The sequence below is a fragment of the Sylvia atricapilla genome, chromosome Z, assembly GCF_009819655.1.
Source record: "Sylvia atricapilla isolate bSylAtr1 chromosome Z, bSylAtr1.pri, whole genome shotgun sequence".
Classification (NCBI taxonomy): domain Eukaryota; kingdom Metazoa; phylum Chordata; class Aves; order Passeriformes; family Sylviidae; genus Sylvia; species Sylvia atricapilla.
Genome location: NC_089174.1, coordinates 37394370 through 37421713, shown reverse-complemented (window position 1 = coordinate 37421713; position 27344 = coordinate 37394370). Strand labels below are relative to the sequence as shown.

The following is a 27344-nucleotide window of genomic DNA, read 5'->3' as shown; positions in this document are numbered from 1 at the left end:
ATTATTTTCATTTAGTGTCCAAAGGGCTCAAGAAGTCAGGATGCACTTAGTACATCTTCACCAGTTCCATTCTACTAATGATTGTGTAGGTCCCACTTACATTTATCCTTTGACATTCTTTACAGTCTGGAGGGTCCCAGCCTACTTGGCTGCTTCTGAAACACAATTACTAATCACCCTTGTGGCCCTTCTCTGAACTATCTTCTGAACCTTTTCAAAGTCTGACATATTCTTTTTGAGAGGAGAGATTGGAACTACACACAAAATTGAAGCCATGCCCATTAAGCCCATACTGATTTTGTTTTGCTTCCTTTTCTTTGCAAATATTTCCAACTGTCACTGGAATCCATAGTTTCATAAAACAATGGTTCTGTTGACTATAAGGGTAATTTCCATGCTCACCATCAAACATGTGAAGCTAAAATCACAGAAAAAGATTACTCTTATCCAGTCTTTGCCCAGATAAATACTGATCCATGACAGGAGATACCTTCTACTGTATGATCAACCATAAGCAAAATAAAAAACCTCCAAAACTATTTGGTGTTTATTTTCTTGTATCCATATAATATAAGTAAAATCTATTACTATTAATAATATTTATTTTTCTTTTAAGGAATGGGTTTACCTTCATTTTTCCACTATATTTTGGATCTGAAATAGTTTCAAAGGCTGCATCCTTGCTTAACTGCACAAAATCTGGAAAACTGGAAAATACCTGGCTGCAAACTCGTTTGATATGCGCTTCCTGGAAGAAAAGCAGAAAGACTGAATAGGTGTTAAAAATCAGAGCTATATTAAGGCAAGCAAGGAATTAAACACGTTGAAACATGATCTGCCGAAGTATCTCAAGCAGAGTTACGTGGTTTTCAATTTAGTTTACTACAAAACTGCCTGATAAAAAACTGATAAAACATATCCTGTGTGTTTTGCTTTGTTTCATTTAAAACCAAAATATATTCTTAATGTGAAATCATGGATCATATTCAAAATTTCTTCCCCTGTCCAGAACTGTCAGTTTCAAAAAATTCTGTTGCCTTGAGGTTTCCATTACCCAACAGTTGTGCACCAACATTTCTCTTGATCCTCTGGTGGAACAAGCCAGGATAGGAACTACATATTGTTCCATAACAAAAATTGTAGAGGAAAAGCACTTAAGCTGTTCAAAAGCCACATAAAGCTCCACTGCTAAATATAGCTCTGAACTTAAACATGACCTCACACTTTAAGTCCACTTTTCCAGAGAGAAAGAAAAGATCACATCTCTCGCCTAAGAATAATACACGTGAGGGCCTTCAATACTCAAGGAAAAAACACTACCAAATATTAGTTTATTTAGTAGATGTTGGCAAAAATAATAATTATGCATTATGCAGAAGACTGTAAGTCACAAAAGATTTGTATTCTGTTATTCCAGAGGTTATTTAAATATCAAATGTTATTACAAGAAAAACTACACAAGCAATACACAAAAACCCCCACTGAAAACATCAGGGTATATGCTGTATGCAAAACTGCTTTAATGAAACAGATCTGCAATATTAGCTAGGACAGTCTGATTTCTCTTACTTGATAGATGCTAAGAGAAAGTGGTAACATTTCTAAATCCCCTTTCATATTCCTGGGTCTTAAGGCTCACAAACAAACATTTCTAAAACTGTCGTTTGTTGGTCTTGTTGTTTGCCATAGTAATAAGATAAGCTGACACTGACCTTTCATTGAGCAATTTCTTCTAAAATATGTTTCACATTATTTAAACAAAACTCAGCTCTTAGTATAAAGTACTAGTGAGAAAAAAATTCTAATTATCTCTTATTTGTCTATTTGCACAAAGACATTCCTTTTATAGGCATTCTTCATAAATGTAACAAAAATGGCACCATTAGAAATCATTAAAAATTACTCTCCCTCCTAATCTCTTCAATGCTTTATAACCCTAACTTTCAGATATGAATCAATTAACCCTTACTTTCAGACATGAATCAATTAAATTAACATGTTGTTTTGTATAACATCTTCATAAGGTATGCATTCTGTATGACTGAATGGAAAAGGAATTTCACAAAATATCTTAATTGCAGTTAGTTAAGACTTAGAAAGAAGGCCAGTAGCAAGTTGCATTCAATAGTTTTCACTCCATTTTTTCAAATCCATTTTTAGATACTTATAAAACTAACCTGCAGCTTGCTAGTGTTGTCTGTCTGCAGCAGTGCAGCATGATTTGCAACCTTCTGTAGGATCATTAGGTAACTGAAGCGCAATGACTTAATTGTTTCACCATGAGCATTTACCTACAAAAGAAAATCCAGTTTATGCAAACAAATCTACTGAAAAGAAGTAATAATCTCAAATAAATGATGTTCTTATCAGGTTAAATGCATTAACAATTCCTAGTACTATAAGTGATTCCCCAAGAGATGAATACTGTAATTGTGATAAAAATAAACCAAGTTTTGTTTTTCCTGCAGCTTTGTGACCCTGTTAATAGGAACATCTTTTCAATAAGAAAAAAAACCCTACAGATATTTTCACTGCTTGCTAGACATTTCAGATAGTAACTTCCACAGACATCACATGGAGATAACCAAGAACTCTTCAGTAAACAAGAAGATGGTAACTTTATAACTAACTAAATCAAGCAAGAGCAGTCAGAATGACCTCTTACCTTTCAATTGCTAACTTTACTTTTCTCTCCAGCAAAAGCCTATAAAGCTTTACAAACATCTCAAATAGCATAATTCAAGCTTCAGACATTCTACAGTGTAACCAGCAACAGCCTCATCAGCTACCTTCCTAGTTAGGGTTGGCTGGCTTGACCAATATTTGCTTTCCTTTGTCTTCGCAAATTACTAAATTTCACAGTTAACTTTGGAATAAGACAGTCCATAAGAGTATATCTGCAGGTCTTCCTACTACCTTTTTGTGAATCAAGTTCACCAATACTAACTTTTTTCTTCATAACAACAGTAGAAACAAAAACCCTTCAAAGAGGACTAGCATCTGTGGAATATTAAACAAAACTGATAAGTGGATTGCTCATAAAGAAAGATGCAAGAGACTGAAGAAGCTACATAATTTGGAAAAAAACCCAAAAAATTCTACATTAGAATCAGAGCAGGCCAGAGAGATAAAAGCGAGAAACAAGCATGTGACATACACTTCTGAATGTTTAAAAGATGTGCTTAATCTGAGTGAGGGAGGCAAAACAAATACATAGCTAGACTAATCAAGTCTAGCTTCTTTTAACAAGTCCAGAGAAGACTGAAGAATTCTGCAAAGCTGTTACTCATGAATAAAGTTCAGTTTGTGTTCTGTGTCTGCTGTTGCAGTTCTCCCCTCATGAGGCAAGGCAAATTGAATGTTTAATGGCACAGAAAGGCACAACCTCAACTACAACACAAGGAACTGCCCAGGCAACCTGCTGAGTTCAGGGTGCCTCCCATTGGCAGTTCCTGAGGCAAACCACCTGAGGCAACTGGGAGCAGCACGCTTGACACATACTGAACATCTCAAAGCAGTACCCTTGCCAATATTAACGAGATCACAGGTGCATTTATGAATACAAAAGATCCAGAATTTACTGTATAGCTAACAATCACCTGCTCACGGTATGCAAAGCAGCTTTGCAGTAACCTCAAAGTGTCTAACTCCATCATGCTGGTGATACAGCTCCCCATGTTTCCAGTTGGAATTTCCCAAACAGATGGGCTACAACTAGGCACACAGTTCAATCAGCTCTTCATCAGCAGAGAGTCTCTGGAGAAATTCAGAAGACTACACTGGAAAAGCCAAACAGTGCCAAGTTCTTACTTTGTAACAACAGTTCTTCCTTTTCCGACCACTATTGCAGCTACAGGGCTCTCCTGCTCTTAAGACCAAGGCCACATCATCTGTCTCTAGCACAGCCTGGTACACCGCTTTCTGGAATTCAGTTAGGGAACAAAACACCATCTGCCAAAGAGAAAACACAAGAAACAATACCATGTGCAGCATACAATGAAAGGCAAAAAAACCACTGCACCAAAAAACACAAGTCACAGATCACGGAAAAGACAGTAGAAATAACTACTACACCTGCTAAAATATTACAGGAAATTATGCTACCACCAAATGAAAAAAAAACATGGATCTTGACACCAAAAGAGCATGAAACTGTAGCCAAAATGTATGCATACTTGTTTTATTCCACCCCAAAATTCTACAAAGAATATCAATATCATTCTACAAGAACCTGCTGTTATTTTGCTCAAAACCTTTAAATATGGCTTTTGTGACAGAATAGGAGGAAGGAAAAGCGAGAGAAATAAATAATTTAATTAAAGATTTCTCTCTGTTTTGCAGAGTGCTTAATTTGCCCTTTCTTTCCCCTTTTTAGGCATTAGCTGTTGTAGGGCACTACCACAAGCAGGACAAACAGAACAAACAATGAGAAGGCAAGGATCTACACAGTGCTATGGCCAAAACTCTGATCCCTCTTCTTTAAGACCATGGGTGGCATCTCCATGACATCTTTAGTCTTAAGCAGCAGGAGACAGAAATCCCAAGATCATTCCTTAACCTATGCTATCCACACAGCAGCAGCACCATGCTGAGCTATAATAATACAGCAGTAACTTGAACATATACTCACATTAACAAGATAATGAAAAGAATAAAACCTGCTAGATTCGGAAAAGCGATTGACATTTGTGTTAATCTCTCCTTCAGAAGACAACCTAGATGACATTATTATAGACTAAGGATGAAGAAAAAAACCCAAATTTTGAAAATAAAACCAGCTGGAAACGTACATATTTGTCTACACAAAAGAAAAGATTTTGAAGAACTTTTAGCTATATCAATACAGTATTATCACTTCATAAAATATTTACAATTGCATCAGATGAATAGGATTACAGACCAATCATAGAATCAGCTTGTCTGAGATTTTTCTTTTATTTCAAGATCAAAAATGAGGGAGTTAAAAGCCTCTTGTTCCATACACAAAATATGAAGATGCAAATTAAGAAGTTCTGCATAGAATTCCAAGAAATTTACACACATTGCTTTGGGCTTGCAGAGACAAGGACTAAAACAGACGTGTAAATCACTAGTCAGAAGACTAGCTGAGCATTTTCATGCTTGATTAACTCCATTTCAATGTGCAATCATAGTAATTATGTGAACAAAGCACACTACTCCAAGTGCACTTTTTCCAAGGCTATGGATTTTTCTTAATAAGATGAAGAGAAAACCATAAATTACAGACATGATGCAATAGGGAAAATACAACAAGAAAACAAAAAAGAAGAGTACATTAATTAGCATTGTATTTGAAATGTGAAGGCACTCTTACTCTGTCTTCCTTTTTTGGCAACTGATCACTGATAAGTGCTTTGGTACGTCTCAGAAACCAGCCAGCCATTTTTCTTGCTAGCTTCACCATGGCCTTACGACCTGTTGCTAGCTCTCTTTTTGTTGCAGTGTGCCTCTGGCCATGCTCCACTGGATCAGAAAATTTCTTCTTGAAATATACTCTGCTACCTAGAAGTCCTGGTACAGCCCTATTAAAAAACAAAAGGGGATGAGGGATTGATTCATTGACTTAAAGCATACCATAATTTTCTTTTCTGGCTAACAGCAAAATATCTTAAGGTAGCAGTCACTAGAGAAACTACTAAAAATTTTAAGTACAAATGGAAACATATACTATTTTAAGAGATGCCATTTTTCATCCGTTTTCTGTAATTCCCAAATGCTAAGACATACCCCTTAAAAAAAGGGTTGTAAACTCAAGGAAAAAAATGTTTAGCAGAACAACAGAAATCACAAGTATACAGAACCTCTAAACTACAAGGCTGCTAGTGTTGAGGAGCCTAAACTGGAAGCTAAGCAGTCATGTTTTCAATTTTTACTGGTTCTGTGAGATCAGAATATGCAGATATAGCAATTAACTAAATAAAATCTTGAGAAACCAAATAACAAAAAGAATTTATTAATTGTTGGCAGCATTACACATTGGAACAATTGACTAACAACATCAGCATAGTTTCAATGAACCAAAAGTAACACTAAGCTTAAAATATTCCTCCAGTTATTTCTGTATATTATATTTAACGTATGTTTGCTTTGCTCTTCCTCTGCAAAGCATTCCCAGGAGGTTTAGATTTGTATCTACAGTCAGTTGCCCCTCTCCTTGACCATTAAAAATTTTTCTGGAGAAGACTGTTACTTTTCAAATATGTGCACTTGTGCATTTTGGAAAAAAAAGCAAAATATTATTACTTTGATCCTCCAAGTAGGTCAGAATGACCTGCACATACTGGACAGAGCCAAGGCACTATGTGGTTAAGGCTGTGTAATGGTTCCCTATCGACTGGGCAAAGCACAGAAGTAATAAAAAGTGTTCTTATGAAAAAAAAATAAAAATAAAAAAAAAAAAGGGAGGTGGAGGAAAAATAATTTTAACTACTTCCCAAATTCCCCAAAGAAGCCAGCTGGGATGAACTCCGAATGTATTAAGTAACTGCACAATATCAGGAGCTTACCTTCCCAGTAAGTTATATTCTCAAAAAAAGCAAGTGTTTTGAGGTCAAGAGTTGTGTTTCGTTGTTTTTTATAATGCAGATGGGTCCATACCATCCAGTCCTGCCAAAACCCCAATGCACAGTTAACACACAGAGGTGTAAAATCATAAAAGAAAATATTTTATTTACCAGTCCATAACACACCAAAGTTCCTTCATATTGTTTTGAAGAATGGTTCCAGTAAGACCTATTCGAACACTGCATTTTAATGACTTCATGGTTTGAGTTATTTGAGCCTTTGGATTCTTGATTCTATGTGCTTCATCCACTATCACAGCAGACCACTCTATACTGTAGATCAAAAAGATTTCATTAATTCACATTACTTGTCCCATCACCCCACATACATGCAAAAAAGTCAGCCACACAAACAGCTGTGATTATATGATAACACATTATTACTTTTTGATTTCCCTGGTTTTTTGTACTATACCACTCCATTTCTTAATGTTTCATAATGTTTGTTTAGTAATTTCAATTAGCACAGTGAACATAATGGCCAAAGCACACCACAAAAACAAATGAGCTACTGTTACCTCTATCAAATGCTGTGAAGAAAGCAGCTTTCAATCCATGGACTAATGAATCCAGCACATCTCACTAAAATTAACTCCACTCATAATTAAGATTTACAAAAAATAAGTAAGTCTCTGATGGTAAACAACTGAAATACAGTGAAGTTTAACATAGGTACACTTTATTTTCCCAACAAATATTATCCAATGCAACTACCAGTGAACTGAAAACATTTCAATCTGCGTGGTTTTCTATAAGAAGCTATCACTCAAGTATCTATAAAGTACCAATACAGCAGAGGAATTTTAATATTTTGGGATTGTGATGTGAGGGAACATAGCTATTAAGTAGTGACCAAAAGATATTTTGTAGCCGGTTTAAGAATAAAACTTATGGGTAGAACGATCTGTATGCTGTGATAACAACAACAACAACAAAAACAACAACAACAACAACAAAAAGTCTTCAAGTCCCTAGGAAGAGATTTACTAACTTTATATATATGAATTTTTCAAAACACGACCATTCCAAGTTTGATATGCTGCAAAAAACAGAAACAGATGTGTTTAGAGATGTTTAGTTGTTTAGTAGAAAGCCTATCTCCTGAGCAAGCTGCATTTAGCTCACTAATGAAGGCCAATCTTGTGGCATTTTTGCTACCAACTAAATACATTCATTCATATTCAAGTTACTACATTCCCAAAATATGCTAAAATTTGGAGTTTCTAAAAAGTCTAACAAATGTTCATATCCTCACTCCTTCCACTTAAATCTCTCATACTGATTTACATGCATAACTGAGCATATGTATTCTTATTTCTGATAGCTACCCATTTAAGAGCAGCTTTTGAAGCCAATCCATCACTGTAGTAAAGCAAGACATAAAGCTTCCTCTTGTGTTGAGATCATAGGCCCATTCAGTAACATCATTTGCAATTTGGTAAATCTCCGTGCTATTTGCAGGCAGTCCCACATCAGATCTGCTCCACACCTGCACCTATTTCCTGACCACAGTCTATTCCATGGTCAAGCATGAAGAGTTCCTCAGAAAGAACACAAATAGTCAGGGGTCTGATAACAAAACTACTTTTCCATCTGTACTTCTCTACTCTCTGTACTTCAGACCTGACCACAGAGATGAAGATCTGATTGTTTTGATGATGGATCTCCAGACAACTAGGGTACTCTCTGGGGCCTGGGCTTTTCCCAACACCTGAAATGCCAAGATCTGCAGATCCACTTCTATCAGCTGCCGAGGACAGGCTTCTACCACCAACCACTGGCACAACTCTTATCCTACTTCTAAGACAACATAAGGGAAAACGACCTCTAGAAATGCACAGGAAATGTGTGGGTTTAAATCTCAAAGCTTTTATGGCTCAATAATTTCATCAAGCTGGTGAAAAGAGCAAATAACAAGGAAAATACCTTTTTGAACATTCACTAAGAATTCCAGGTGATTGTTCTCCTTACACTGTAGTTAAAGATAGAAATACCTTCTATGTATCTTTTAGCTGTCATGAGTTTTCAGGCAGGCAATTCCTGTATCTTTCAGAGAACATTTCATAACTCTGTTACCAGCAAAGACTGCTTTTATGGGAACTATTCAAACACTTCTTGCTCCCAAGTGTCCTATTACAAAGATAGTTGTATTGACTCTAACTGAGATGTAGTTAATTTTTCCACAGCAGCTCTCACAGGTCTGTGGGTAGCTGGAAAGGTGTTAACACACCAGGGCTTTGGCTACTGCTGAGCAGCACCAGCAGGGCATCAGCACTGTCTCTCAACATTCCCCCCACACCCATCAGTAGACTGGGAATGGCTAAGATCCTGGGAGGGGACAAAACTTGGCCAGCTGACCCAAACTGACCAAAGGGATAGCTCATCCCATATGGTATCAGCTCAGATATAAAAGCTAAGGACAGAAGGAGGAATGGGGCATTTGCTGTTTATGGTCTTTGCCTTCCAGAGCAACTGCTACATTTGCAGGAGTCCTGCTTCCTGGGAAGTGATTCAACACTGCTTGCTGATGAGAAAAAAAAACCAACCTTTTTTTCCCCCCCTCTTTGCATGCCTAAATTTTTGCTTTTGCTTTAGTAAACTGCCTTATCTCACCTAAAGAGCTGGTTCTTAATCATAATTTCTCCTCCCTGTCCAGCTGGGAAGGAGACTGATAATAGTGGCTTGGTGGGCACCTGGTGTCCAGCCAAGGCTGACCCACCAAAATCGTACAGGTTAAATTCAGTAGTACAAGATAACTCAACAGACCAGGGATTCTTCTCTGCAGCACAGTGAGTCAATAGATTTAACAGTAAATATATTATAGAGAAAAAAGTCCTTGAAAAGAACAATGAACAATGATAAAATAAGACAGTTAAAATTCAGTGTGCACAAAAACATATTAAAACCATTACCTGTTAAATTCATCCAAATACAGGCGAAGTACCTCATATGTTGTAAGAGCAACTTCACATTTCCCTTGCTTGATGCGACGCATGTCATCATCTTTTTTACTGCCATGTAAGACAATGACCTTAAAGTATCCCCAAGTGTCTAACTCATCCTTCCAGTTGTACAGCACTGAAAGAGGGGCCACTATGAGGAAAGTCTGAAAACAAACATACATTATATAGTATTTTCACTCAAAAAACTACAACATACCAATTTCTCAATAACAGAAGTCAAGATCTTGACTGTTTTACTGCTCTGATCAGTTTGACTGTTTAAGTCTTTCATTTCAAAGGATGGAAAATATCTAAAGTAAATATAAATTCAAAAATAATCAGTTTACTCTAAGTATCTATATAATAGAGCAGAAAAATACTGTAATACTAAAATTAAATACTAAAAAGCACTACTTACTCAAATTATACTCTAAAAACTGCAGTAAGATGTGAAACTACCATTTTGCTTTGTTATGTATCTGTATACCATAAAATGTTCTACAAATGGAGAAAATAAAAGGATGAAGAGAGTAAGCAGCTTCCTCAAATCCACAGGTCTAGTGACTTGAAAACACATAGTCCTGAAAAGGTTAAAAACATTAGGACAGCTCACACAATTCACTTAATATAACAGGACAGCAAAACCAGTGAGGTAGGAAGTGACCTTGGGACATGTTCAGTTGCCACAACAGTGGCAACACTGACTTCAAACGCAGGCTTTGCCAACTGAGATCTTCAAAACCTTATAAGGATGGATGGGGTCTCTCTGTGACCTGTTTCAACATTAAATGTACTCAAAGTGACATTCTTCTCTTATTCTTAGTCAGAAGTATTTCTGTTTCTTTCCACATGAAGTGCTATCCCTTTACCCCTTCCTCTCAGCCTGTATTTCCTGAGGAGCATCTGTCCATTATTCACAGAGCTATAGTTACATGAGCCATCATGCCATTCAAATTCTCCAACTATTCCAGCAAAATCAAAATAACAATGGAAAATAAAAATCCCATGGTTTCTGTAATGCGTTAAATTAAAATTATCTGCAGATTTATCTAATGTGCACAGAACTTTCACATGTATCTTTTATTTGCTGTCACTGTATTTGATTACCTAGATTATCAGCCAGAATTACTTCCAACATTATGACAGCTAATTAAGAATATACAGAATGTCACAAAGCAATTAACAATACATTTTCCAAATATATGGATTTCTCGTAATTAAATACCCCGTTATTATAGATATACAAGCTTTTTTCATTTAAAAATATCACACACTAATTTTCTACTCACTATCATGGGCTTTTCATGCCATGGGCTTTTTCATGCTTTTTCTAGCCACAAATCTAACCCAGACACCTCCTTTTATAGTACTCCTTTAGAGTAGTAATAGAGTAGATAATAATAACTAGAAGGAGGGCACTACGACAGTCTGGAAAATTGAAGGCTTCCCAAACATTACTAGGAAAGGCATGAAATCCTACTTCAGCAGCTGAATTTTAAAAATTAATCTAAATATACCCTTAGAACAAACAAACAAATCCAAGTACTGCTTTTCATCAAAATCCTTAAGCTAGTATCACTAAAAGTTGTACCTTCTTGGGGTTACAATCTGAGCCCTTTTTCATTGTCCTCAGTAAAAATTCCGGCATATTATTTTCAATATCCTCATGTGTTCCCTTTTTGTGTAACACTGCAGCCAAAAATGAAATGACCTTGAGAAAGAAAACAATTCTTAGTGACTATGTACAATGAGAAGTTGAATGAATTCCACAAAAAATAAACACTTAGGACAGAATCTTGGACAAGACTTCAGAAGGTGGTTTGGTTTGGCGGGGGGGAGATTTTTTTCTGGGCAGTGTAGGCAGGGGGTGTTTGTTGGTTTTAAATAAATCTGGTTGTAAAATGGGACTCCTCCCTCCCTTGGATTCCCAAGAATTGCTTGAATGAATTTTAAGTGCAATTAATTACTCTATCTCACGCTTTCATTCTTTAAGTGGAAAAGTCAAAAAAATACACAAGAGACAGAGTATGAATAAGCCAGGAAAAAACAGATGACGCTTGTCTTGCAACTCTCCTCTTTTTCAGGGTACTTGAATTTCAGATGGGAAAACAGAAGGTTTCCAATATCCTCTAACTATCCTCTCAACATTATTTCTGCAAGAAGAAGAGGATTATCCTAGAGATTTGTTTTTTACAAATATGCCTTTTTCTGAATATTCCATTCCTTCAAATTCCGGTTGTTGACATCAAAACCATTTTTTCTTTTGCACTATATCCTCCCATCTCCCTCAAACCACTCAAGGTGATTATGAGAACATATTTATTACAAAACACTACAACAATGACAAACATCCCAGCACAGGCTATTCCAAACTGCTCCTATCCAAAACAGGAAGAAGGCAGAGAAAGATCTGGCCAGACCATGCAAATCCAAAACCCACTTGGGATAAATAGTATCCATGGACTAAGCAGCAGCAAGGACCAGATGCATCACCAGAGAGGTGTCCTTCTTTTGAAAACTCAATAGATCCCTTTTTTTCAGAGCAGCCAGCTCCCGCCACTTCCTTTTTACAGCTGCTACACCACTGCTCATAACAGGACAGAGGTAGAGCTACCAACTGTTGATTTCCAAAGAAAGAACTTTCTCCCTCTCATGATCGGGAGAAACAGCTAGTCAAGAGAGCAGAGTGCAGAAAAAAAACCTGCCTGAAGAGCGGCCAGATGTGCAGAAGAGAGAAGAAATCCATCATATGTATGGCCACAAAGTGAAAGAAAGGTATGCAGAATAAAAGTAACCCAAACACTTTTATACATAGTATCTCATAAACTAAGGTTGAGATGAACTGCCAGTTTGTACACCTTGTCTTTTTTTTTTTTTTTAATCCTTTGAGAAATAGAACCAAATTCAACTGAACAATAAATCTCCATGTCTTTTCCACATTCTCCATCCTCGAAGAATTTTCATCACAAATTTCTAAGAGCAGCAAAAGCAGTGAAACAGCAAATCATTATCAGAAATCTTTGGCTCTTCTAGATAAAGCAAGAAGCCTTGCTAAATGCCTTGACAGCAAACCAGTTTACTGTAATCACACTAAGAAACAACATTATTCTATTTACCTCCACCTAAACTTCAGCTTTGTATGAATGAACCATATGGCCAGGCCACTGAAAGCAAAAATCAGTCCAGATGTACACAGAACATTAAAATTTAAATGATTTCCAGAGAAGTCTATATCTTATGAATCATGCTCTAATTCAGAAACAGTAAGCTTCAGCAAACTGACAAGCATAGGCCAACTTTTTTCTAAGACTATATCAGTTATTTGATGAAGTTTACATTTTTTCATATGTAGTAACCTTTCTGAACAAGCGAATCCTACCATCTTACTTCATTATCCACTAAACTGCCTTTCCCATGCTGAACTTGAGCATAAACACTGTCTTTTACAGAAAATACACAGGACCATAAAATCATAAAATGGTAATGGTTAAAGATCACCTAGTTCCAATCCCTGCAATGGGCAAGGATGCTATTCAGTTGACCAGATTGCTCAGGCCCTCATCCAACCTGGCCTTGAACAAAAAGGTCACTGGAAGGCTGCAGTGAGGTCCCTGAAGAGCCTTCTCCTCTCTAGGCTGAACTGCCTCAAATCTCTCTGCCTGTCTTCATAGGAGAGGTGCTCGATCCCTCAGAAAACACTGTGGCTTCTCACGACCTATTCTAACAGGTCAACACCCCTCCTGTGCTGGGGACCTCAGAGCTGGATGCAGTGTTCCGGGTGGGGTCTCAGAAGAGTGGAGCAGAGGGGCAGAATCACCTCCCTTGATGGGGCCCATGCTGCTCTGGATGCACCCTGAGCTGCAAGCACACACTCTTGGCTCAAGTCCAGCTCTTCACCCACAAGAATCCCCCAGTCCCTCTTCTCAGGGCTGCTCTCTACAACTTCTCCCAGTTTGTGCTCATGTCTGGGAGTGCCCCAGCCCAGGTGCAGCACCTTGCACATGGACTTACTGAACTTCAAAAGGTTCTCATGGGCCAAATTCTCAGGCTCATCCAGGTCCCTTTGGATGGCATCCCATCCTTCTGCTGTGTCAACTGCACTGCTCAGATTTGTGTCTTCTGCAAAATCGCTGAGAGTGCACTTGATCCCTCTTTCTATGTCACTGAGGCAGACATTGCAAAGCAGTGCTCCCAAAACAGATCCTGAGGGACATCACTCATCACCAGCCTCCACCTCAACACATTGACCACAACTCTGGCTGCATCCAGACAGTCAACTCTTCAAAGGGAGGGGAAGGAGGGAAAAAAAAGTTGAAAAAGTAAAAGGGGGGAGAAAAAAAGAGGGTCGAGAAAAAAAGGGGGGGGGGGGCGGCGAGGAAAAAGGGGAGGGGGCTAGAAAAAGGGGGGGGGCGAGAAAAAGGGTGGGGGCGAGAAAAAGGGGGGGGCGAGAGGGCAAAAGAGGGGGAAAAAAGGGGGGGGGGGAAGGGGGGGAACGTCATTAATGCAATTTAAAAAAAATTTTTAAAAATATTTACAGATCCCAGAAGATACTATATTTTTCCCACTGTGACAAACAAAAAGAATACCTGTATTGTCTTTCCAAGACCCATATCATCTCCAAGAACACACCCTCTTTTATTAGCATAGTGCCTGTACAGAAACTGGGCTCCTTCCCTCTGATAATCACGCAAGTATCTGTTAATTGTATATGGGATGAAATCGCCATTGTCAGATAATTTAAAAGCAACTGGAGGAGATGGAAGATTTTGGTCAGGAAAATATGGCTTTTCCAGATCACCCTCATCAAATATTAAGCTCTTCCAGGGTCCTCTGCCGTCTTTGACTTTACAAAGTTTTGTTATCAGTATTTTCCTTTCTTCAGACTCCAAGAATGATACAATAGCAAATGATTTTCCATTCTTGTCCCTTTCAAGAGAAGTTATTGTTCCTTCATGAAGTTTTCCATTTTCAGAACAAGGAGCAAGGCATTTCTCCCCAATACGCCAATGGTCTATAAAGAAAACCAAACACATATAATGATAAACTAGCCTGATGTACAAAGAACACCATTTCTTCGCTATTAAAACAACGGATGTAAATTTAATTGACAAAATGCATACAACTTCATATGAAACACTTTATTGAAGGTAGCACTAGAATCAAAACAGCAGTTACTGTTTACAACCAAAGCCTGAGCTAAACATAAAATTAAAGTTTGCTCTAACACCACTATTTTAGAAATAACAGAAGGTGTATAGGAATAAAAAGCAAAATCCAGATTCAAATGCATTAAGTTTACACAGTGGCTTCACACAGGCAAACACAGCAATATGTATCAAAGTGGAAAGACCCAACATCCTACTGACAACAAAAAACAGAACAAAATACCTCTACTAGAAAAAACAAGGTCTTCACTCTTCACAGAAAAAAAGACCTTGCAAATAATGGCTGCCCACAAAGTTTTCCAAATCTGAACTGAGAGTTAAAGGGGTATTCTTCTGAGTTTGCAGAAACAATTTCCAATCTTCCTCTGCTCAGTCATCCCAAACAAAGGGATATATGATTAATTTCAGAACCTCTTTTATTTCTTATCTATTTGCTGGAATAAGTTTTGATACTTATAAGAAAGTCATTATCAATTACATGAGTGCCACTTTTTTTACAGGAAGGAGTGAGCCAGAGAGAATCTTGCACCCGAGCAAGTATTGACCATTCTATGACCAGTGGTGGTATGTGCTCCTGGACACATTAACCCAGACACTTTTCACAGATAAGGAAAAACGTTCAGAAGGCAAGAAACTCCACTTTCACCAATTTTAATGTCTCTGTGTAAAAGCTGCAAGAAGACTGGTTCTCCTTACCAAGTTCTGAGCACCTGGAAGCATACACTCACAGGACTACTGTCCACAATATGTTAGTTAAATCAAAGGTAACTATAATTCATTTACTAAATAGATTTAGTTATATACACTTAGAGAAAACAAAAGCATGCATGTAGACAAGCCCACTATTCTGCAACCAGCATTGGCCCCAAGCTGGCATGCAGGTAACAATAAAAATAGCACAAATCTACAGAACACCCCTATTCCAAAATTCTTTGGCCTCTAAAGTATTTTTTAGTTACAGAGATTTCAGGGGCCACGTGTGGTTTGTCTGTTCAGCAAACCCCAGCAGACTGTCCTCTTTCAAGTAGCTCCACTGCCCTTTCAACACATGCAGATCCCCAGAATTTGGTGAGTTCTGAGTAAAATATTGTGGGTCTGCTCTGGATATATGTCACACTTTTGCCTGATATGAACTTTGATCCAAGGACCTAAACTGATGGCCCACTAATCCTTACACTAACATGGTCACAAACCAAAGCCTCTCCATTTGATCCACCATTTTGCAGATCTCTTTAATAATGCCCCCATCATCTTCATTTGGAATTCAACCCCATACCCTGTGACCTGCTACATAAGCTGCTCAAGACCTTCAGCCATTTCAGATCTTCCCAAAGGCTTGAAGCTCAGATGTAACTTTTTGAGGCAAAGTGGGAAGTACAGGCTGAACATTCAACGTATTATACATAGGTAATCCTTAAAATTCATGACATTTGTATTCAGTGCAAAAAAATGAGCCAACAGAATGCCAACAGAATCTAATTCTTTCTGCAATTTCATGAGAACAGGAACCAAACTGAAAAACCAAAACCAGCTATGTACAGCACACTGTTAAATATGCAAATCAAAGTGTAAAATAGCAGAGCATTTGTAATTCCTTTTTTTACAGCAGTAAAGGGACATGCAATACATTTAGAGGCTCTCAAAACCATGATTTAAGACAACAGAGTTTTTGTTCTTTACAAAAGCATTTACTTGCTAAGGAGTTGCATATGTCTAATCACAACTAGACTTCAGGTGCAAAGTGGAATAAATTACACTGGGCAATAGTACTAGTGTTTCTAAGCTCCAAACCTAGTGAGAAGCAGGAAACAGAATGAGAAAAACACTACGACATAAAATGGTATAAGGGCCCCACTGCTACAAAAGGCCGGAAAATAATGCTCTTAAAGCCAAAGCATGAACTGCTTACTTTAACTAGCCTGATTCACCAAGTTCTTGGCTTTTGAATTAGAACTGTAAGAACAACAACAACAAAAATTATCTTTTATGGCTTCCTAGCATGGGTATAGTACATTGCCACCAATGATGACAGCTGGTATTTAAGATGCTTGCCTGTACTTACCCTTTTACTACAGGTCGAAGAGATGTGCCACTGTCAACATTAACTGTACTAAATCACGGTGGTAATGGCCTCATGTCACACACTAGTTCCTTTCAACCACTACTCCTCTATGAAATTATGTCAAATGTTTTCTAACTAGTGAGGGTTGAACACTTAACGTAGAGTGTAAGGTTTTGTTTCCCTTTTTTAAAAAAAAAATAATTTTACACTCTAATAAATTACTGTAAAAACAAAATTCGAGAATATTGTAGAGCAAGACACACGGAAGACGCTTACCTGCGATACCATCATCACACATTTTAACTTTTGTCTGTGCAAAGCCCGACGGGGCCCGCGGGTGGAGGCACCGGGAGTCCACGGACTCCGGCGCGCTGGGGACCCACAGCCCCCTCCTCCCCCGGGCGGGTCACGGCGGGGCGGGCGCCGAGGGAGCCCCTGGGGCGCCTGAGGGAAGGGCCTCGTGGCAGTCCCCGCTCTTTGCACCGCGGCCGGCCCCCGGAGAGCCGCAGCCGGGAAGAGCCGGGCCCGCGGCCGGGTCCGCACGTCAGCCTCGCCCCGCCCCGCCGGGCACAGGCTGCAACCGCGTGAGTATCGCGAGACGTTCGTTGTCAGGATGCTCCGCGCTTACAGGCGCCGGAGGGTAGGCGGCAAATATCGCGAGGTTTTCTGGCGGAGCTGTACGGGCTGCGGCGAGAGCGAGTGGCGCTTTTGGCGCGGCCTACCCTGTAATGTTGTGCCCGTACTGGCCCCTCAGGAGAAGAGGGGCTTGGAGCTCTTGGAGTGGGTCCAACACAGAGTTAGGAGGATGATTAGAGGAGCATTTCTCTTGTGAGGACAGGCTGAGGGAGCTCGGCCTGTTCAGTGTCGAGAAGAGATGACTGAGAGGGGGCCATAACAATGTGTATAAATGTTTGAAGGGAAGGTATCAGAGGATGGAGCCAGGCTCTTCTCTGAGGCGCCAAGCAATAGGACAAAGGCAATGGGCACAAACTGATTAACAGAAGTTCACCTGAACATGAGGAAGGACTTCTTTACTGTGGTGCAGGTGACCAAGCCCTGGAAGAGATTATCCAGAGAGGTTGTGGGGTCTCCCTCACTGGAGATGAATTCAAGAACTGACTGGACATAATCCTGTAGAATGTGCACAAGGCTGATCATGCTTAAACAGGGAGGTTAGATCGGATGACTCCCTGTGATCCTATCTAACCTTACCTGTTCTGCAATTCTGGGGCAGCAGGCGGGGAAAAGATTTAAAGTCATTCTCTGTGAAAATATTGGAGAGGTGAGGAAGCAGAGCAAAGAGCTGGTGCAATGGAAGGCACAGCTGGCACAGTATAGAGCAGCCAGCTGCATGGAGGTTCTGGGAGCAAAAGATCTGGCATTTGGGAAGAGGAAAAATCAAGAGAGACCCATTTGCTTACAGCCATTCCACCTCCATCCATGACAGCAGCTCTGCTTTCGGAGGAGCTGAAGTGGACGCAGTTACATTTTGCAGATTACAAATGCAGTTAAGCAGCAATTATCCTGTTCTTGCTGAAAAAAAATTTGGCCCCACCAAGAAATCTATCCAGATTGACTCATATCTCAGTAGCAATACAGTGGAGTATTGTACACTCCATGCATGAAGGGCATGGCTTCCCAGATCCTTGCTGTTGACAAGATGCCTTCGCATGCATTTAATTGTTCTATATTGATTTCACATCTGAAAGTCAAATGCAAATGTGTAAGGAGCATGCAAGATCAATTTTTAAATTAGCTTTGATTTTTAATGCAGAAGACAAGAAGTTTGAGATGATTTCTCCATTCCTTTTAATTATCTTTCCACTTACATAATTTTGGTGAACTTTTAGAAGGGATTGAGCATTAGCAGTAAAAAACCTGGATTCTTTTGGCATATGCCACAAAATTCTGTACAATGAGGATGGATAGTTAGACTAACTGATCAAAATTCTGCATCCTGCAGTATTTTCAGAAGCAAGGCAAGGCAGTGGATATAGGTCTCCATGGTGTTTCTGCTTGCAGCAAACATGCAAAAAGCTGCCTGTCTGCTCTAAGAGTGTATAGACTCGTGCAGCCTAGAGCAGCATTAAGTTGCTTCTTTCTGTTGTCTGCTGTTAAGCAGAATTTTTACGAGAGGTTAATAAAAGATGGGTGTTGTTTGCTCAGTCAGTTAAATTTGACCAATAGGAATACAGCAAGCATGAAAGCACTAACAGCAGTTGCTACAACTATGAACTAGATGAAAACTGAGCACCACATATATTGCAGGAGGTTGTTCAGCAGTAGAACATAATACAGTACCAATGTTACATTATTTTAGATACATGCTTGTAGTCATGCATTCATTTCAAAGGAACATGGCAAGAACTTTGCCAACCACAAAAAACAAAACAAAACAAAACAAAAAACAAAAAACAAAAAACAAAAAACAAAACAAAAAAAAAAAAAAAAAAAAAAAAAAAAAAAAAAACCAAAAAAAAAAAAGAAAAAAAAAAACAAAAACAAAAAACAAAAAACAAAACCCAAAAAAAAACAAACAGAAGTGAAAGGAATAGGGTGCCCAATTTTAAAAGTCTCACTGAAGAAACATGTAAACTGTATATGACCTCAGGTACCTAATAGAGCTTGATCCTGAGAGCATCTTTGAAAATGGACTAAGAATGTAGGTTCTGATTCTAAGGAAGCTTTTAAATTGGATTGTATTTGAAAATAAATGTGTGTTTACTCTACAAGGTTGCATTAGATTCTTATAATAGTGTTTGTGCTGAATAAAGCACAAACTCTGATGCAGGGTTGAGCTGCTATTTTACAGTGACAAATTTGATATTATGACTTCACATTATAAAAAATAAGAAACATTAAATTATTTCTTATTCTTCAATTTTTCTTAAAAAAGGCAGAAAAAATCTGCGTACTGTTGAAAGGTACATTGTGCTTTTGTGTCAGTAATAAGACCTCAGTGGCTTAGCTGGAAACAGAATTTCACCTGAAAAGCCTGATTAAGTCATTAGGACTAGTCTCCATAACAGTTAGTTACACTCTTGAAGCTTTTCCATTCAGGAGGGGAGGGCAAAGGGAGGAAAGCACCCTTAACAGGAGCAGTTGGTTGGCTGTGTGTGAACAGGTAATTTTCTTTTTACCTTTGAAGTTTCTCTAGCCAGCTACAGTTTCTGTATCTTCACGTTGAAGAAGAAGCTAGAAAACAAGCTGTCCCATTGCAATTAGGAATTCTTTCATGCAACACCCTCTTTAGATTGGGCCCATAATGAAAGTGTTTCCCAAGGCCAGAGAATATTTAGCCCTATCACGTATCTTTAAAAGTTTTTGCACTGTGTAAGTCCTTTCAGAGATCTTTCTAGCACAAGTTAGAAGGCATTTTCTGGGATGTCAAAAATATCTCACATCGTGTTTCTTCAGGAAAAGATTCATAAAAGATTTTACTTTGAAAAGCTATTGCCGTTACTGAAAAGTTGAATATATCCAAACTCCATATTAAAATTTGAACACTGGTCATATCTGACTTAGTTTAGATTTCATAAGGGAAGTGTTAGGCTCAGATAACAACCAAAGCAAATACCATAATGGAGATAAGCACTTTTTAAATATGCGCTATATCCCTGAAAGCATTTCGCGTGTAACATTGTGGCCTTCATGTTCACTCTTCTTTGACAGAGAAAGGAGACAAATTAACTGATGTACATCTAAAAATGGCGGCTTAGTTACATTTACAGCATCCTCCACAAAGCAAGACTGATTCTCAGCGTTTGAAAGTCTAACCAAAAGCCACAGAAAGTACAGGCACCCAGAATTCTTTTGAATGTTGTTTGTTTAACTCTATATTAGGAGAAAGAAGAGGTGGTTCAATTAATTAGCATTAATTAGGCATGGCAACATTAAAATTGCCACAAAGAAGAACTTCACAATGTAATATTCACCAAATTAACATTTTGGAATGCTTTTTGTCTCTTCAACAATTTATTTGCCACAGTGTTTTAAACATGACCCATGAAGAGTTTTGAAGAAGCTTTCAGAGTTTTTCATGAAAATGAGCCTGACTGGGTGCTCTGAATCACATCCATACAGAACAAAGAAAAGGCATTAGAGTCCTGGTGTGCAGCTGCAGGGCTACAGCCTCCTTGGGATCACAGAGATGTGGAAGGATAGCACATCTGAATGCCAGAGTGGGCAGAAATGGGCAGGATTTAGAAAGAACAGGTCAGGACAATAGGGAGCTGATTTGGCCTTTTATGTCAGACCACAGGAAGGATATGTGGAGCTCTGCCTGGTCTGTAGAGCCCATGAGATGTTGGAGTCCAGGATCTTGAGAGACGGGAACAAGGCAAATCAAATGGCAGGATCATGAACTTAAGGAGTGTTGCTGGCTTAGGGGTTAGGGGAAAGCAGTATATATTGTTTACCTTGATCAGGAATGCCTTCACTGTTTTCTCCTGTAACATCCTCAATATACAAGCTGGTGGAAAATGGACTAGGTAAATGAGCAGTGAGGTGGTCGAAAACAGGCTGATCTTCTGGATTTAAAGGAGTGTTATGAGTAGCACAAAGTCCACCTGCAGTCCCGTTATTTCGAGTCTGATACTGAGGCTGGTACTGTCCATTGATGAGTTGGATGGTGGGACAGAGTGCGTCCTTAGCAAGCTTACAGATGATACTCAGTCAGGAGGAGTGGTCAACAAACCAAATACTCATGGTCCCATGCAAGAGGGGCAGTGACATGCTGGAAAATGGGGAGGTAGTAATCTCATGAAGTTCAACAAAGTCCCACACCAGCAGTCAAATTACCCTGTGCACCACTGTAAGGCTGGCGATAGACTAGTTGGAAAGCATCTTTGCGGAAAAGGGCTTAAGGGCTCTGAAGGACATCAAACTGTACATCCAGCAGCATGAAAGTGGTGCATCCAGCAGCATGAAGGGCCAGCAGTGTCTTAGGCTATGTCAGGAAGAGCACTGCTCAGCAGCTCAAGGGAGGTGAGCCTTCTGCTCTGTTCAGCCGAGGTTATACCACATCTGAAGTGCTGTGTACAGTTCCTGGCTATTCACAACAAGAAGGACATGAAAATAGTGGAGAAAATCCAAGGCCATGAGTTTTAAGAGATTGTAGTTGGAACTGTGTAGCCTTGAGAAAAGTCTAGGGAGATCCTGTTTGTGCACAAACACTTGATGAGAGGGTATTAAAAGGATGGGTCCATACTTTGGTCCCCAGGGCAAGAGGCAACAGGTGCAAACTGAAACCGGAAATTCCATTTAAAGATAAGGAAAAGCTTTTCAGCTGTGGAAGTGGCAAACACTGCCACAGTTTGCTGAGAGAGGTAGAATCCATGTCCTTGAAGAGAGTCAAAACTCCTCTGCAGACAGGCCTGAGGAACCTGCTTAAGGTGACACTACTTGGAGTAGGCATAGTTGCACTAGGGCCCCAGCTGTGCTCATTCTGTAAGTGTTTGAGTAATTGTGGAGGTCAAACTGAGGCCTGGCTAACTGCTTGTGCTATTATTTAAAAATTAAGAGCTGCAGATACCAGTCAGATTGCTTAGATAGAATCCAGCTTGCTCTGTTGCCCAGTGCTATAAGATATGGCACCATTTCTGACCTAACTGGATGCATATTTCTCATCTTCTGGTTATTCTTAATAAGTTAAAGATATTCAAGTCTCTCCTCTCTTCTGTATCCTCAATTGTAAAATAAAAGCCTGAAAATGCTAACTAAGGATGTTTGGAAATGCTGCACACTTAAACATGTGCACAACCCATAAAAATAGATAACACCTTGAGAGTTTAACGCAATAAGTCAGATATTCCTTAAACTATTCCTTGTTAACTATTTCTCCCTCAAACATACTCTGACTAGTCCTAGATCTTACTAACTCTTAGAAGCCAGGGTAATATAATTCCTATAACTGCTACAAAGTTGTCCTTTTAAGCTTGTCTGCCAGATTATGTGTTACTCAGCTTGAATAAACCTGAGAGACTGATTCCACAAGTGTTATGAAGTATTGATTCATTTCCTTTGAGTGTCTGGCTAAAGGGTGACTTGAGGAAAATGTAAAGTTTTGTTCTTAAATAAATATTGTATATAAATGGATCATGTCAGCAACACTCAGATTTCATGATTGCCTGGAGTGGAAACTGGATAATGAGACTTGTCAGCTCCACTGGATTTGTAGCAGGTATTTGTATAGAGCAGTTTTGAATGTTGCAGAAAAATCTGTGAACATTTGAAAGGCTTGTGGACTAGTCTCAGTTACAGTCCTGGTCTGGTTAAATGAAATCAGCATAATTATTCTTCAGAGGATCTTTTATTACGTGTTGCACATTTCACTTTACAAATAAAAATTATTTTAGAAAGGGAACAGATCTTTCCATTAGGACTAGTAGTTATAGAAATACTTTATGCTAAATTACAATTGAGTTTGGTTCCCGTAATCTCTTTTTTCCTTGAGGAAAAAAAAAAAGTACTTGCTTCCTCCAGTTTAATTTCACTATTTTTTGAGGTCTGATTAACAGCAAAGCATGAAGGGAAAGAGTTAAAAGCAGTGCACACAGAAGGAAAGCAAAATAGACTAAAACGTGAATCAGGTAGAGTGACATGGCAAGTTCTCAAGAGATAAGAGAATCTTCATTTAAAGCCTTGTAAGCAGATAAGATGAAAATATGATCTGGTGTGGGAAACTTGAACATGCATCTTTTATAACTAAAATCATAAAGCCTGTAATAAATGGCCCTTGTAAACACCTCTCTGACTCAATCATCAGGTTAAACCTAGCCAAAAGATCCCTAACTAAGTGAAAATATAGGAAATACCAATGCCAGCTGTAAATTGCTAGGCTGCTATAAGGATCTGAAAGCTAAGAAAAACTGTATAGTGATTTTCTTAAATATAAAACTTGTTTTCCTTTCTGACCTGTTTTAGGCAGTTTACATCATTATTTGTGTGAATCATAACCTGATGTGTTATACTTTTGAGGAAACAAGCAGAGACATACATACAATACACACAAAAAAGCATATTAGGAAGCAACTTTGGAACTCCATTGAGTATAGGACCCTTGTTTAAACACAAAAATTTATATTCCAATATTGCGAGTAGAATCCAGGGCTTTTTACAAGTTATTCCCTGTGTTTCTTCTTTGTGCTGTCTGTACATCTAACAAAGTAGGGTAGCTTGATAAACTGGCAGTTTTTAGGGGAATATTATAACTGTATACAAATATGCTAGAGATGTAAACTACTGACAGGCTAAACTGGAGTCTTGTCAAACAATTCAGCAGTCAGCTTCCCTAAAGCATGTAAAAATGCTGGGGTTTTGTGTGGAAAGCAGGGATATTTTTACTGTATCCCTGAGGGTATTTTCTCTAACTCTAAAGTCAGTTAACCTCTTTTACTAGGGGAATCAGCCTGCTGGTAGTGCCAGAAACCACAAAAGTCTGGCACCAATATGTCAGAGATTATTTCTGCTGAATCAGCTCTCGATATAACAAATGTATTAAGTCAATAACCTAAGCGCATTTCGTAACACAATGGTAACTGCACTGCAAAGCATATCTTTGATTTAGACAAATTTTCAGCCCCTGTCCAATGATCATTCTTGTGTTAAAAAAAGTGTGAAACCATTCGTGACACTGGCAATAGATTATAATACCAGTAAAACTCCTGGTGGATTTTTTTTTTCAACTATTTGTTTATAAATAGAATGGAAGATAAACTAGGAGAAATAAAAGTAACTTCCTTAAAAGTAACTTTAATTGAAATGAATCATTATAAATATATTCTATATTAAAAATTAAGTTGCCATGCCTACCTTTTTTATGTATAGGTGTAACTTAAAATTGTTGCTTGGTATCTGATCACCCTAATAGGCAGTATCTCTGTTGGTATTAATCAAAGCAATCTGTTGGCCTGTACATATATGTGCACATGCATATGATGTGTTCCTGGCCCAAAACTAGACTAAAACCTTTTCCTAGTTTGTTATTAAGGCTTTAATTTTTCAAATGCGAGTATCAGTGATTAAAACATAATTAAACCACAAAATAGCAAACTTTACCCCTATGCCATAATAGTGAAGTCGTAGTGTCCAAACCAAACAAATGTAGCCAGAAAAAAAAAGACTAAAATATACAGTATTCTATTGCTTCTGCTTTCTGCACAGGCCCACCAGGGACTTCTCACAACATTCAGGATTATTGCCAGTCCAGAGCTTACCAGCCTTTCTTCAAATTCAGCTGTCTTGTGGTTGAACCTGGGGGCTGATTCTCTCTGTGTGGGTCTTCGGGTAAAATAAACTAGTAACTGGCTACTAAGGCTAAATGTAAAAGGAGGTGCATTGACTTTGACCAAAAAAGGATGTGCTAAAAGTCCAGACCTGCAGTCATAGGTTTAATTAACTGGGAAAAAAATAGCAGAACAAAGTTCCCAAGAATCAGTCATTCTTTGCATGCCTTTTTTTCCTCTTCTTCTTAAAGACGATATTAACGTAGCTTAGTATTTGTAGGTGTGAGGGAATAATTCTGGTTTAAGACAAATTTGTTTGTTACTGTGACTTTTTTGATATTTATTGTACAACTACTACAACTACAGGAGCATAAAAGTAAATGGAGTAGCAGTTGTCACCATAGATACTAGAGGCAAAAATGTCACCTTCTAAACCAGATAGTTGAGGTTCCATTTCATATACATGGTATAAAAATATTTTAATTCAGCTGCATTCATGTAATGTTTTCTTAGAATACTTTAGGCAATATGTAGGAAGATTAAAATATCTCAATTAGTATGTGGCTGTATTCATTATACCTTGTGTGCATATTAAGTTTATGCAACTAGTACAAACTATCACAATCAAGTAAGTTTTCTGCAGAATCTGGGATGTTCATTTACAGCACAGAATTGGTATAAATATACCAAAGAAGAAAACTTTTGCTTAATGCAAATTTTTGGATCAATACCATCCTTTCAAGAAAGAGAAAACATCAGATTGTTTTAGTGAAGTGATGCTCAAATTATTTTCTAAACAGTGAGATTAGTCAGTGCTTAGAGCAAATGTTGTAGATCAGTTGTATGTTGCTCAGTTGTAGAGCAGATGAGATCCTTGGTTATTATGTCATCTTGGAAAGAAAACAGAATCCAGAAAGAATTTCACCTTGTTTCTAAAAAGCCATGTAATCTTGATTCCTTTAAAAAAAAAAAAAAAAAAAAAAAAAAGCAAGCTACTATTAAGTCTTGTGGGGTAATAGATTGTTTTGACAATGATGTCATTATGCAGATTTATGGATGCATCTTTCAGCTTCACTCAAGATCTAATTTGCCTCAATAACTCCCTAGGCTTGACAATTCAGAGGCTGCTGGAACCCTTCAAGGACATTACAGCAATTACAAAGTAACTTCCAAACACATTTATTTAAGCTGCATATCCCACCTTGGAAAGAATTATCTACAACATTTACACATTTACATATACACAGAATCTTTAAATATGTGTTTCATTTTTTGAACAGATGTTTTATTTTTTGAAAAACTCTTGAATTCATTGACAAGCTTTTGGCTAAACTGATGAATTAGTTTGTTCGGGGCAGATTTCATAAGTCCTCTAATAATTCATACCCTTACACATCTTGACTTGATTTCTGAGGTCTACAGCATGTGTTTTAAATGTTTTAACCTTTACTACTTTAATCAGGTAACATTTATTTCAGGGCTGGATGATGATCCGTCATTGAAAGATACAGATGACTAGGACATAAAATTCAATTTGTCAGTTAAACAAACATCTGCATCTGAAACAGGAAAAAAACCCAGTCTATATTACTGGATCTCTGAAATGCTTAGTGGTTTTGATGTCACTCTGCCTTTCAAGAATATATAGTGCTGGATTGCTAAGTATAGTTGGATGCAATGCTCCTATGCAGAAATCAAAGTTGTCATGATCATGTATAACCAATTTCTCAGGTTAAATGTAAGCCTTTAGCTCTAAACTGTGATTTATTTCTATAATTTTAAGCTATTTTTCTTTAATACTTAGAGGCTAGATACCAATTTAAACAACAACAAAATCAGTCGAAAAAACAAATTCTGCCTTAGCTGTTTACTTTGCAGACATTTTCAACTTTGTTGCTGCCTCATCTGCAATGTACAAAATTATATAAAATAATTTGAAGGGGTTTTTATTGGTGTCTGATCAAGTGCAATAAAATGTTTAAGTAAAAATGCATAAAAAAGGTTTTTGTCTTCCATTGCTAGACAACTGACATGACAGCAACCCACCCAATAAAAATATATATTTTCTTGCTACACTAGGTGATGTAAAGGTCCAGAAGTCTAAAATTACTCAGTTATTATAAGAATATATTATATTTAGAATGTTTTTATTTCAGATGAAAACCATAAACAGTACAAATTACCATTTTTTGCCATTCATCTTCCGTGCTGTTGACTCATAAACTGAGGTTTTGGGTATTGAAGTCTGAGTACATCAGTGTTGACTGTTTATTTCTAGTCCTGATCTGTAGGAATGTGCACAATTATGAGTGTTACAACCATATCAGACACTGATATTCATTCTGTAATGTTTGATACTTTTTTAC

The 27344-nt window shown here is 38.1% G+C and overlaps 1 protein-coding gene across 2 annotated transcripts in view; it reads right to left on the bottom strand.

The window, feature by feature from the left end:
* The window catches only part of ERCC6L2 (ERCC excision repair 6 like 2), a 35591-nt gene extending 18278 nt beyond the window's left edge, over positions 1-17313 (bottom strand). For both annotated transcript variants that reach the window (XR_010745884.1, XM_066339663.1), the window contains exons 1-9: positions 17030-17313; positions 14113-14537; positions 11118-11237; positions 9497-9690; positions 6696-6857; positions 5336-5543; positions 3811-3951; positions 2178-2291; positions 629-748 (exon numbers count right to left, since the gene is read on the bottom strand). Coding sequence is in view for 1 of the 2 variants with exons in the window: in XM_066339663.1 (XP_066195760.1) it covers positions 629-748; positions 2178-2291; positions 3811-3951; positions 5336-5543; positions 6696-6857; positions 9497-9690; positions 11118-11237; positions 14113-14537; positions 17030-17051 (1506 nt within the window). In the remaining variant the exon portion in view is untranslated. The remainder of the gene's footprint in view (positions 1-628; positions 749-2177; positions 2292-3810; positions 3952-5335; positions 5544-6695; positions 6858-9496; positions 9691-11117; positions 11238-14112; positions 14538-17029) is intronic.
* Positions 17314-27344: the final 10031 nt, after the last annotated feature.